The sequence below is a fragment of the Lampetra fluviatilis genome, chromosome 54 (genome assembly GCF_964198595.1).
Source record: "Lampetra fluviatilis chromosome 54, kcLamFluv1.1, whole genome shotgun sequence".
Classification (NCBI taxonomy): domain Eukaryota; kingdom Metazoa; phylum Chordata; class Hyperoartia; order Petromyzontiformes; family Petromyzontidae; genus Lampetra; species Lampetra fluviatilis.
Window position 1 is genome coordinate 9,464,285 of NC_136328.1, and position 12,191 is coordinate 9,476,475.

The 12,191-nt window shown below is 56.0% G+C and overlaps 1 protein-coding gene across 1 annotated transcript in view; it reads left to right on the plus strand.

Moving 5' to 3' along the window:
- Window positions 1–12,191, plus strand: part of LOC144949703 (cadherin-7-like) — a 39,680-nt gene that overhangs the window by 4,856 nt on the left and 22,633 nt on the right. Inside the window, 3 exon segments of the mRNA XM_078879723.1 lie at window positions 5,755–6,049; window positions 7,199–7,318; window positions 10,485–10,652. Coding sequence (XP_078735849.1) covers window positions 5,755–6,049; window positions 7,199–7,318; window positions 10,485–10,652 — 583 coding nt within the window.

Here is a 12,191-nt window from a genome sequence, read left to right on the forward strand (position 1 = left end):
TCCTCTGAATGAGCAGCTATTACCAAATCATCGGCATACATAACGTGGTTGACCGATAGGGAGCCATCCCTTGATCGCACCCGGACATCGATCAGCCTCCCATTATATCTGTACCAAATGGAAATTCCCCCAGTACAGCTATTGAAGGCTTCACGAACTAAGCAGTCAAAATAGATGTTAAATAATGTGGGAGCCAGAGGACATTCCTGCCGCACCCCAAGGTGTACAGGGAAAGGCTTTGACTGCCGGCCACGTAGTTTTACCCGGGCCCGCTCACCATCATGAAGGTCCTTAATGATCGTGAGCAGAGGGTCAGGGACTCCGAAAGCACGAAGAACAACCCAGAGCCCAGGCCTACTGATGGTATCATAGGCCTTGACCAGGTCAATAAAGCAGAGATGTAGGTCTTGTTGTAATTCCCTACATCTCTGCTGTAGCAGACGGACAGAAAATATGGCATCTGTGCAGGACCATCCTTTCCTGAAACCGCATTGGGGCCTGCAAGCCCCTCCTCAGCGTGCTTAGCAAGGCGATGTTGAATAATCCTTGACAGGATCTTTCCCGGCACACTGAGGAGTGAGATGCCCCTGTAGTTGTTACAGTCTGTGCGGTCCCCCTTCTTAAGGAGGGGGACAACCAGGGCATCCTTCCAATCCTGTGGAACCTGTCCAGTGGTCCAGACTGTTGTTATGATGTCATGTAGGGCAGTCTGTGCACAAACGCCTCCATCCCTGAGCATTTCGCTTGGGAAATCATCTCTGCCCGGTGCCTTTCCTAGTCTCAGACTCCGGATTGCCTTCAGTACTTCCTCAACAGATGGCACCTCAGCCAGCCACTCACAGGGGGTGACCTCTTCCAATATTTGAGGCACCGCAGCCTCAGCAGGGTTATCCCCACTTTGTGCCATGATGTTTTCCTGGCTGAGGAATTTCCCCTCCCCCAGGACCTCACAGAAATGCTCAGCAAATCTGCAAACCTGTTCTTGGGGGTCGGAGATTGGATCACCGTTTTTTCCCCTAATGATGGTAATAGGTGTGGCGCTGCAGGTTACTTTTTTGATGGAATTAAATAGTGATTTGTGATCGCGGGCCACTGAGGCAGACTCTATCTCCTCAGCAACCCGCGACCACCACCCATCCTTGCAGCGCCTTACGGCTCTCTGAACCTCCGAGCGAAGGCTGCGGTAAACCTCCTCATTCTCTGACGTGGGATGCTGTAGCCGATGAGAGTGGGCCTGTCGCTTTTTCTCAACTAACCTGAATACCTCCTCTATCAGCCAGGGTATCTGGGGAGGTCTGGACCGCATACCCAAATCATCCATTGCCGCTGCATGAGTCACAGTCCTAAACCTCGCCCATTTACCCTCGACATCAGGAGGAGTGGGGGACGATGCCAACCCCAGCTGCAAGCGATGATTAAATTCTCGCTTGCAACTTTCATCAGCTAACTGAGACCAGGCCACTTTAGGGTGGAATGGGGTCCTGGGTGTATACCCACCACCGGAGTGGAAGAATGGCAGGCGCATCTTACTGATGACTAGTCGATGGTCAGAGGGCAGATCAGCTCCACGGTAGGTCCTGGTGTCAAGGACATGGGCTCGCATCCGCTGGTCCGTCACTATGTAGTCCAGCAGATGTTCTTGCTTGGACCCGGCATGCGTCCATGATGTTGTGTGGATGCGCCGATGCCGGAAGAGCGTGTTGGTAATTACAAGCCCATGGGCTGCACAAAAATCTAGCAGCCTCCTACCGTTGTTATTGAGCTGATCTGGCCCATGCCTTCCAATCACTCCAGACCAGGTGCCAGCATCATGACCAACTCGGGCATTGAAGTCACCAAACAAGATGACTCTGTCCCGAGTGGCCACTTTAGCCAGCACCTGTGACAGGAGGTCATAGAAGGCATCTGACTCATCGGCTTTGCCTGCATCCCTCCACGGATGTTCGTCTTCAGTGGGGGCATAAGTAACCACGACCACCACTCCTCGCCTCCGGTTGATGGGAAGGTGAGCCCAAAGTATCCTGGGGCTTACAGCTTCCCACACCTCACCGCTACGCTCCCACGCCCCCTTCATTCTTTTGTTCAAAAGAAGAGCCACACCCTGTTGTTTGGCAGTCTCCTGCCCCGAGTAGAGGACTGTCCACCCCTCATGGTGGCAGGAACCAGAACCGGTCCACCGCACCTCCTGAATGCCACAGAGATCCATACGGTACCGGTCCAGCTCCCGACAAAGGAGTGGCAGCCTCTCCTCCGCAGTGAGCGTTCGAACATTCCACGTGGCCATCCATAATGGCTTTTTGTTGTTTCTGGAGGAGCCCCGAGGGTGAAGATTCAATCTCCTGGCTCTGCCAATTGGGGTTTGGCCAGGAGACGTCATAGACGCCTGTCCCGCCGGGGCCTCCGGCACAAGCTTATTTGTTACAGGTTTATGTTTAAGTCGTGGTTTCGTGGTAATTAATTGAAGGTGGAGGGGTTACCAGCCCCTCGCACCCGTGCAGAGCCCCCGTTTAGCCACTGTGGTGGTCACAGACGCCATGAGGGGAGAGGCCAATGAGGCATTGGCCCTCCTCCCATAGCACTGTCCACGACAGTATTGCCCGTCCGGCACCGCGAGGAGGTAGGAGGTTGTTTTGCCGGACGACTCACACACACACACTGACTCACACACACACACTGACTCACACGCACTCTGACTCACACACACACTGACTCACACACACACACTGACTCACACACACACTGACTCACTTGCTTCCCATGTGGGTAAAATCCGCTCCGACTCCGCGGGCTAAATTAAGATGCCTCCCTCCTCCCTCCCTCCCCGTCTCTCTCGTGGCGGTCCCACGCGGAGTGCCCGGCTCGTTAAGAAGGCGCAACCCGCTCGCTCATACCCCCCCCCCCCACCCCCGGGGACGAGGGAGGGGGTCCCAATTGGGGGTCCCAATTGGCCCCCTACGCCGCCTTAATTGTTAATTGACCCGGGAGCTGCGAGTGACGGGGCCGGTGTGCGGAGCGGCGGGCGGGTTGGTGGCTGAAGGTCATCTCCCCCCTCCCCCCCGCTCCCTGACCCCCCACCCAGGTCCCTGACCCCCCCCCCCCCCAGTCCCTGACCCCCCCCCATCCCCCCGCGTGCCCGGTAGGGTTAGCGTTTGGATTCCCTCCCGCCTGGCAGGGTTGGGTGGAGCCAGCATCGCCCACCACGTGACGCTCATCGTCACGGACCTGCCAGCCGGGGCAGTGGTGCGCCAATCGCAATTAACACAACAACACGCTCCGTGTCAACAACACTGCGACAGTTCAGGCAATGGCCCTTCTCCATGGCAGCTACAGGAAAACGATCGCCTATTGCGTGTGTTGTGTGTGTGTGAATTCGTTTCACAGGCCGCGGTATTGACGAGCATATTGGGGGGTGCGTAGGTGGTGGTGGAGCGGTGGGCAGCGGTTAGCGCACTCGCTGCCACCGCCCCCCTCCATCGAAATAGTATGCTGACGAAGTTGCTGATGATGATGCTGATACTGCTGATGATGCTGCTGATACTGATAAAGCTGATGCTGTATTGATGAGGCCACTGATGATGCTACTGATGATGCTGCTGATACTGATAAAGCTGATGCTGCTGTTGATGAAGCCACTGATAATGCTACTGATGATGCTGATGATGATGCTGCTGATGATGATGCTGCTGTTGATGAAGATGATGCTGCTGATGAAGCTGGTGCTGGTACAGCTGATGATGATGATGACGCTGCTGATGATGATGACGCTGCTGATGATGATGACGCTGCTGATGATGATGACGCTGCTGATGATGATGACGCTGCTGATGATGAAGCTGGTGCTGGTACAGCTGATGATGATGACGCTGTTGCTGCTGCTGCTGCTGACGATGATTGTTTGAACGCGCTCCAGGCAGCCCAAAACGATTCCCCACAAAACCCGATGTTAACCAAGAGACTCTGGAGAGGGGGTGGGGGTCGACTATAATTAATGAACAACGATTGCAGCCACACGGTGGTGGGGGGCTGAGGGGGTGGAATGAGGGGGGAGGGGCAGACGACATAATTAAAGCATTCTCTGACGCACGCCCACCACTCAAGGCTGTCAATCATCACCGCCAATCAATTGCGAGGTAGATTAGCGGGTGAAAAACCGAGGAGCGGTGGCGCAGTGGTTAGCACGCCGCCAACTGTGAATCCCTGGGGGTAACCCGCTCACGGCTCGCACACGACACTACTTATTTTGTAACTATTATGTTGTGTTTCTATCTTACCAGGGGCAAGGCCCCACTGAGCTACGGAGCTGTTTTTTTCAGAAGCGAACTGGCGATCACAAATGATAGCTAAGCGGAGCGGCTTATCAGGATGTGGACATTTATGTCAGGCAGACACTCTCTGAACGGGTGACGTTGATTCTCAATGTGGAGGGGAAACCCGGAGGACCCAGAGATAAATCCACGCGACCGAGGGGAGAGACACCGCAGACTCCACATACACAGCAGCAGCAGCAGGCGTCAGGCTCGGGATCGAACCCACGACCTCCTGCGCACCAAGCGAGGGAGTTGTCGCTCTCGCCGCTGATAGAGATGTTATCTGTCGTGGATGTCCGCACCCCACTCACTGCCCCACCGTGCACAGTGCTCAGGGCGGTGAAGCGTGGTCGTTGTCAAACGCCTCTCCGCCGTGGCCGCAACGAACGGCATTGCGTGGAAGGGGCGGGGAGGGAAGGGCTGGGGGGCTGGGGGGCGGGGCGGGTTTCATCCAGCAGCGGAGTGACCATGACTGCTCATTATGCAGAAACTTGACTCTGTGTACCACGTTTTCGATCTCCAACCCGAGGAGACGATCTTTAGAACTTACCGGAGTTGCTGCTGCTGCTGCAGCTCAAGGGAATTCTACTGTGGATGATGCTCCTGATGATGGTGCCGCCAATGCTACTGCTACTTATAGTTCACCATCATTGCCATCACCACCACCATCATCACCACCACCATCATCACTACTATCACCATCATCATCACCATCATCACTATCACCATCATCATCATCACCATCATCATCACCATCATCACTATCACCATCATCATCATCACCATCATCATCACCATCATCACTATCACCATCATCATCACTATGATCATCACTATCATCACCACCACCACCCTTGAGCTCTCATCCCCCCCACCTCCCTGTTCCCTCCCCGCTCCCTCCCTCCCTTCCTGCCCCCTCCCTCCCCTCCTGCCCCTCCTGCCCCCTCCCTCCCTCCCCTCCCGCTCCCCGTCCCCTCCCTCCCCTCCTCCCCGCCTGCCCCCTCCCTCCCCTCCTGCCCCCTTCCTCCCCTCCTGCCCCCTCCTGCCCCCTCCCTCCCCTCCTCCCCTCTTGCCCCCTTCCTCCCCTCCTCCCCTCCTGCCCCCTCCCTCCCCTCCTGCTCCCTCCCTCCCCTCCTGCCCCCTCCCGCTCCCCGACCCCTCCCTCCCCTCCTGCCCCCTCCCTCCCCTCCCTCCCCTCCCGCTCCCCGTCCCCTCCCTCCCCTCCTCCCCTCCTGCCACCTCCCTCCCCTCCTGCCCCCTTCCTCCCCGCCTGCCCCCTCCCTCCCCTCCTGCCCCCTTCCTCCCCTCTTGCCCCCTCCTGCCCCCTCCCTCCCCTCCTGTCCCCTCCCTCCCCACCTGCCCCCTCCCTCCCCGCCTGCCCCCTCCCTCCCCTCCTGCCCCCTCCCTCCCCGCCTGCCCCTCCCGCTCCCCGGTCCCCTCCTAACAGCTCTACTCGGACCTGGACCACCAGGACGGCTCGGTGAGGTACGTGCTGAGCGGCGAGGGTGCGGGCAGCACCTTCCTCATCGACGAGTACACGGGCGACATCCGCGTGTCGGGCCGCGTGGACCGCGAGCACAAGGCGCAGTACACCCTCGTGGCGCAGGCGCTCGACCGCCTGACGGGCGCGCCGCTCGAGCCCCGCTCCGAGTTCATCATCAAGGTCCAGGACATCAACGACAACGAGCCGCGCTTCCCCGACGCGCCCTACAGGGCCGTGGTGCCCGAGATGGCCGACGTGGGTACGTGGGGCGCAGTTGTTGGCGCGGGAGAGGTGTGGGCGGTGGTGGGGAGGGTGGGCGGTGGGGGATAGGGAGAGAGAGGTGGGAGAGAGATGGGAGAGAGATGAGAGAGATGGGGGAGAGAGATGGGAAAGATGGGAGAGAGATGAGAGAGATGGGGAAGAGAGATGGGAGAGAGAGAGAGATAGGAGAGAGAGGTGGGATGGAGATGAAGAGATCGGGAGGAGGTCGGGAAGAGATGTGGTAGAGAAATGGGAGAGAGATACGAGAGATGCGGGAGATATAGGGGAGTGGTGGGAGAGAGATGGCGAGAGATGGGTGAAAGATAAGGGAGAGGTGGGGCGATGCTAGAGATGTGAAATGTAAGTGACAGGTGGAGGAGAGATCGGGAGAGATGGGGGAGAGGTGGGCGAAGCGTAATAGATGGGAGAGGTGGGGGACAGATAGAAGAGAGGTGGCAGATACATTTGAGAGAGATGGGGTGAGAGATGGCAGAGAGATGGAGGAAAGATGGGGAAGACGGGAGAGAGCTGGTAGAGATCGGGGAGAGATGGAGGAGAGATGGGAGAGATGAGAGAGGTGGGAGAGAGGTGAGAGCTGAGAGGGAGATGAAAGAGATGAGAGAGGTGGGGGACAGATGGGAGAGGGTTGGAAGAGATCACACAGAGAGAGTTATCGGTTAAAGGCGCAGCTCTGCAATGTCTGACGCACTCCACTGCTGGTGAAGCGGCCTGCACTCTGGAGAGTGAGCACGTGTGCGGAGAGCGGAGGTGCAGCAGTTAGTGCAACCCGGCGACACCAACATCGCTTCCCGGCCACGGCCGACATCAGTGATAGCGAACATCTGAACCGGCCCTGGGCCTCCACTAGGTCTACTCAGCCTTAATGCGTACCTGGTGCGCTGTCAGTGAGCGTGTGGATGTATTTGGCTGCGTGCACCCACGGCCGGATGAAGATTGTGAAGACCCCTGGGATAAAGGGACTGTGAGGAAAACAAGTTAAAGAAAAAAATATATATTTGTGCAAGGCTAACAACAAATAAAATTCAGCATTCACAAGTGAACTCGCTTTTCACTTCATCTCTGGAGGCCCCTGGGCTGCAGCCCCTGAAGCCCCCACGCCTTGATCCGGCCCTGCCCCCCCCCGCAGGCACCTCCGTGATCCGCGTGTCGGCGAGCGACGCGGACGACCCCGCGTACGGGAACAGCGCGAAGCTCGTGTACAGCATGCGCGAGGGACAGCCACACTTCTCCATCGATGCCAAAACAGGTGCCACCACCACCACGACGACCACCAGCAGCATCACCACCAGCACCACAACCACCACCAGGGGTCTCTGTCTCCCCCCCTGCCACTGCTCCATGGAGACCCACCACCATTTGTGGTGGGTCTCTATGGATTGATTGACCACCACCGATCAACACACCGATTAAACTATCATCACCACCGCTACAACCAACACGGCACCACAACCATCACTACATCGATACAACCACAACTACCATAACCATCACCACACTGACACAAATGCACCCACCACCACCACCAGCCAGAGGAGGCCAGCTGGCTTAATGGCTGTAAAATAACCCTCGGAGATTGTACGCCGGTGGGCGGAATTGGAGACGCAGGAGGCGTCTGCTGCCCAGTCGCTTGTTATAATAATATTATAATAACTAATAATACACTTATAATACATCATAATACACGTATGTTAAATAATAATACACTCATAATAAACAATAATACACTAATAATACACTTATAATTAGTAATAATACACTCATAATAAACAATAATACACTAATAATACACTTATAATTAATAATAATAATACATTATTACTGTGTGAACCGGGGAGGAGGGGACCCAGGCGGTGGGGTGCGTTGCCACTCTGGGGGGGCAGAGAGAGGAGCCCCCCTCAATTTATAAATGTGGGGGGCTCGCTGACCCCCCCTCCCTCTGAGCCATTGGCCTCCTTGGGGGGGGGGGTCACATGACCGTCCAGCCGGGTTCACGGCACGAGTCCATCGTTCTATCTCCCTATCTCCCATTCTATCTCCTACTCCGCCTCTCTCTCCTACTCCGCCTCCCTGTCTCATCCTCTCTCTCTCCTTCTCTCCCTCTATCTCCTGCACTCTCTCTCCTTCTCTCCCTCTATCTCCTGCACTCTCTCTCTCTCCTTCCTGCGTCCAACGACCCCAGAGTGAGCGAGCCGGCGAGTGAGTGGGCGGGCGTGTGGGTGGGTTGGTTGAGAGTCGGGTGGTGGAGGGTTTCACGACACAGATTGAGCTAAACTCGTGACGTGGTCTATAGAGCTCAATGGCGAAAATCGTAAATTCACTCCTCACGTCACTCCGACCAACTCCTACCCCAGCAACCTGCGAGCCCCCCACCCTGCACTCACCCCCTGTGCTCCCCCGTGTTCAATGGTGCCCCTCAGTCCGTAATGAGTTACCGGAAGGGAGATGGCGCTGAGTAACCTGGCCCTGGGGGGACGTGCGGTTTGAGGGGGGGGGGGAGGTTGCAGGGAGGGAGGGGAGGCTGGGGGACAGAGGGAGAGATTGAGAAGGGAGACAGGGGGGGAGAGGTAGCAGAGAGAGAGAGGAGAGAGATGGGGGAGAGCAGGAGATGAGACTGCGAGTAATGCGCGTGGGTGTTTCCTGTAAACCATAAACACCTCACGTACTCCACACACACACACACCACACGTACTCCACACACACACACCACACGTACTCCACACACACACACACCACACGTACTCCACACACACACACACCACACGTACTCCACACACACCACACGTACTCCACACACACACCACACGTACTCCACACACACACACCACACGTACTCCACACACACACCACACGTACTCCACACACACACACCACACGTACTCCACACATACACACGTACTCCACACACACCACACGTACTCCACACTCACACACCACACGTACTCCACACATACACACGTACTCCACACACACACACCACACGTACTCCACACTCACACACCACACGTACTCCACACACACCACACGTACTCCACACACACACACCACACGTACTCCACACACACCACACGTACTCCACACACACACCACACGTACTCCACACACCCCACACGTACTCCATACACACACACCACACGTACTCCACACACACACCACACGTACTCCACACACACACACCACACGTACTCCACACACACACACACCACACGTACTCCACACACACACACACCACACGTACTCCACACACACACACCACACGTACTCCACACACACACACCACACGTACTCCACACACACACACCACACGTACTCCACACACACACCACACGTACTCCACACACACACACCACACGTACTCCACACACACACCACACGTACTCCACACACACACACCACACGTACTCCACACACACCACACGTACTCCACACACACACACCACACGTACTCCACACACACACACCACACGTACTCCACACACACACCACACGTACTCCACACACACACACCACACGTACTCCACACATACCACACGTACTCCACACACACACACCCCACACGTACTCCACACACACACCACACGTACTCCACACACACACCACACGTACTCCACACACACCACAAGTACTCCACACACACCACACGTACTCCACACACACACCACATGTACTCCACACACACACCACACGTACTCCACACACACCACACGTACTCCACACACACACCACACGTACTCCACACACACCACAAGTACTCCACACACACACCACACGTACTCCACACACACACACCACACGTACTCCACACACACCACACGTACTCCACACACACACCACACGTACTCCACACACACACCACACGTACTCCACACACACACACCACACGTACTCCACACACACACCACACGTACTCCACACACACACCACACGTACTCCACACACACACCACACGTACTCCACACACACACACCACACGTACTCCACACACACACACCACACGTACTCCACACACACCACACGTACTCCACACACACACACCACACGTACTACACACACACACCACACGTACTCCACACACACACCACACGTACTACACACACACACACCACACGTACTCCACACACACACACCACACGTACTCCACACACACACACCACACGTACTCCACACACACACCACACGTACTCCACACACACACCACACGTACTCCACACACACACCACACGTACTTCACACACCCTCACCCTCCCGCGTCCCGTCGCCGCGACTGCCAACTCCCCTCCTCATTTCCTTCTCTCACCCGCACCAACCCCCCACCCTCCCTCCATTTAAAGAGTCAACACTATGGATCCATTGCATATTTGATCGTGACCTTTACCCCCCCCACCCGCACCCAACTCCACCCCCCCCGCCCCCAGGCGTGATCCGCACGGCGCTGCCCAACATGGACCGCGAGGTCCGCGACTCCTACAAGCTCGTGGTGGAGGCCAAGGACATGGCCGGGCAGCGCGGGGGCCTCACCGGCACGACCACCGTCAGCGTCTCCTTGGGGGACATCAACGACAACCCCCCGAGATTCACCAGGAGTGAGCACACGCACCCACATACACGCACTGTCAACACATACGGTTTACCCCGTATTCTTGTACAGGGGAATTGAGTTTTCAGAACCATACGGCTCACAGCCGTTTTAATACGGGCAAAAAACTAAATGTTTGTCTATGTTTTTGTGCTTCTCCCTTGTAATGGGACATTGTAGGATGGACATTGAGATGACTGATATTATGGGCGATGCACCACCTGTGCCCCCTACTGTACCAACTTGCTGTGTTTTAGCCGGTCGGTGCTCCGCTCCTTTTTGTGAGCGTCACTCCTCCGCCCTCCGTTGTTGTTGAAGGTCGACTGCCTCCAACTGCCAAATAGCGTCCTTCTCGAGCCTCCTCCACAGAGGCCGATTTTGACACCGCTGGTACCAGTCATCGGCAAGTCCACTCAGCTCCACGTCCTCCTGTACCACATCACTCCATCTCTTCTCTAGCCCGTGCCACACCCGTATAGCCCCTTGGATCCAGCCAAACAAAAGCTGTTTAGGCATGTGGTGGCTGGGCATGCGGGCTACGTGACCCAGCCAACACAGCCTTGCCTGCCGGAGGAGCTCACCAATGGGACTTTGTCCAGATCTTTCAAGGATATGTGAGCTCCTCACACAATCCAGCCTGGTTAAACCCAGGATGGATCATAGGCAGGCCAGCCTAAATGTTTCTTACTGGCAAAGATGTTCTGTTAGGGGTGTCCACGTTTCGCAAGCGTAGAGAAGGGAGGGAATGACTGTGGCCGAGAAGACCTGAAGCTTCTTGCGGAGCGACAGACCAGGTAGCTTCCACACAGCGTTACGCAACCGATGAAAATATAATGCCGCTCGACTGATTCGGAGTGAGATCTCTGCTGTCAAACCGGAGCCGATCATGAGCACACTGCCCAAGAATGGGAATCTCCCCACTCTCTCCAGAACTGCCCTATCACCAATTGGGAGTTGTGGTGGTGGAGTGTCCGATGGTACAACATAACCAGGCAGGTGCTTAGTGTTGGTGGGGCTGATGGTAAGTCCCCACCTCTTAGTGACAAGCCCCAGGTTCAGCTGCAGCCCCTCCAACTCCTCCTCAGATTGAGCAGCAATTACCAGATCATCGGCATATACAAAATGGTTGAGCAATATGGAGCCATCCCTTGACTGCACCCGGGCATCGATCAGTGTCCCATTCTATCTGTACCAGATGGAAATTCCTCCGGTACAGCTATTGAAGGCTTCACAAACTACGTGGTCGAAATAGATGTTTAATAATGTGGGAGCCAGAGGACATCCCTGTCGCACCCCAAGGTGAACAGAGAATGTCTCCGACTCCCGGCCACGTAGTTTTACCTGGTCCCGCTCACCATCATGATGGTCCTTAATGATCATGAGCAGCAGGTCATGGTATCATAGGCCTTGACCAGGTCAATAAAGCAGAGATGTAGGTCTTGTTGGAATTCCCTATACCTCTAGTGTAGCAGACGGACAGAAAATATGGCATCTGTGCAGGACCGCCCTTTCCTGAAACCACATTGGGACTCTACAAGCCTCTCCT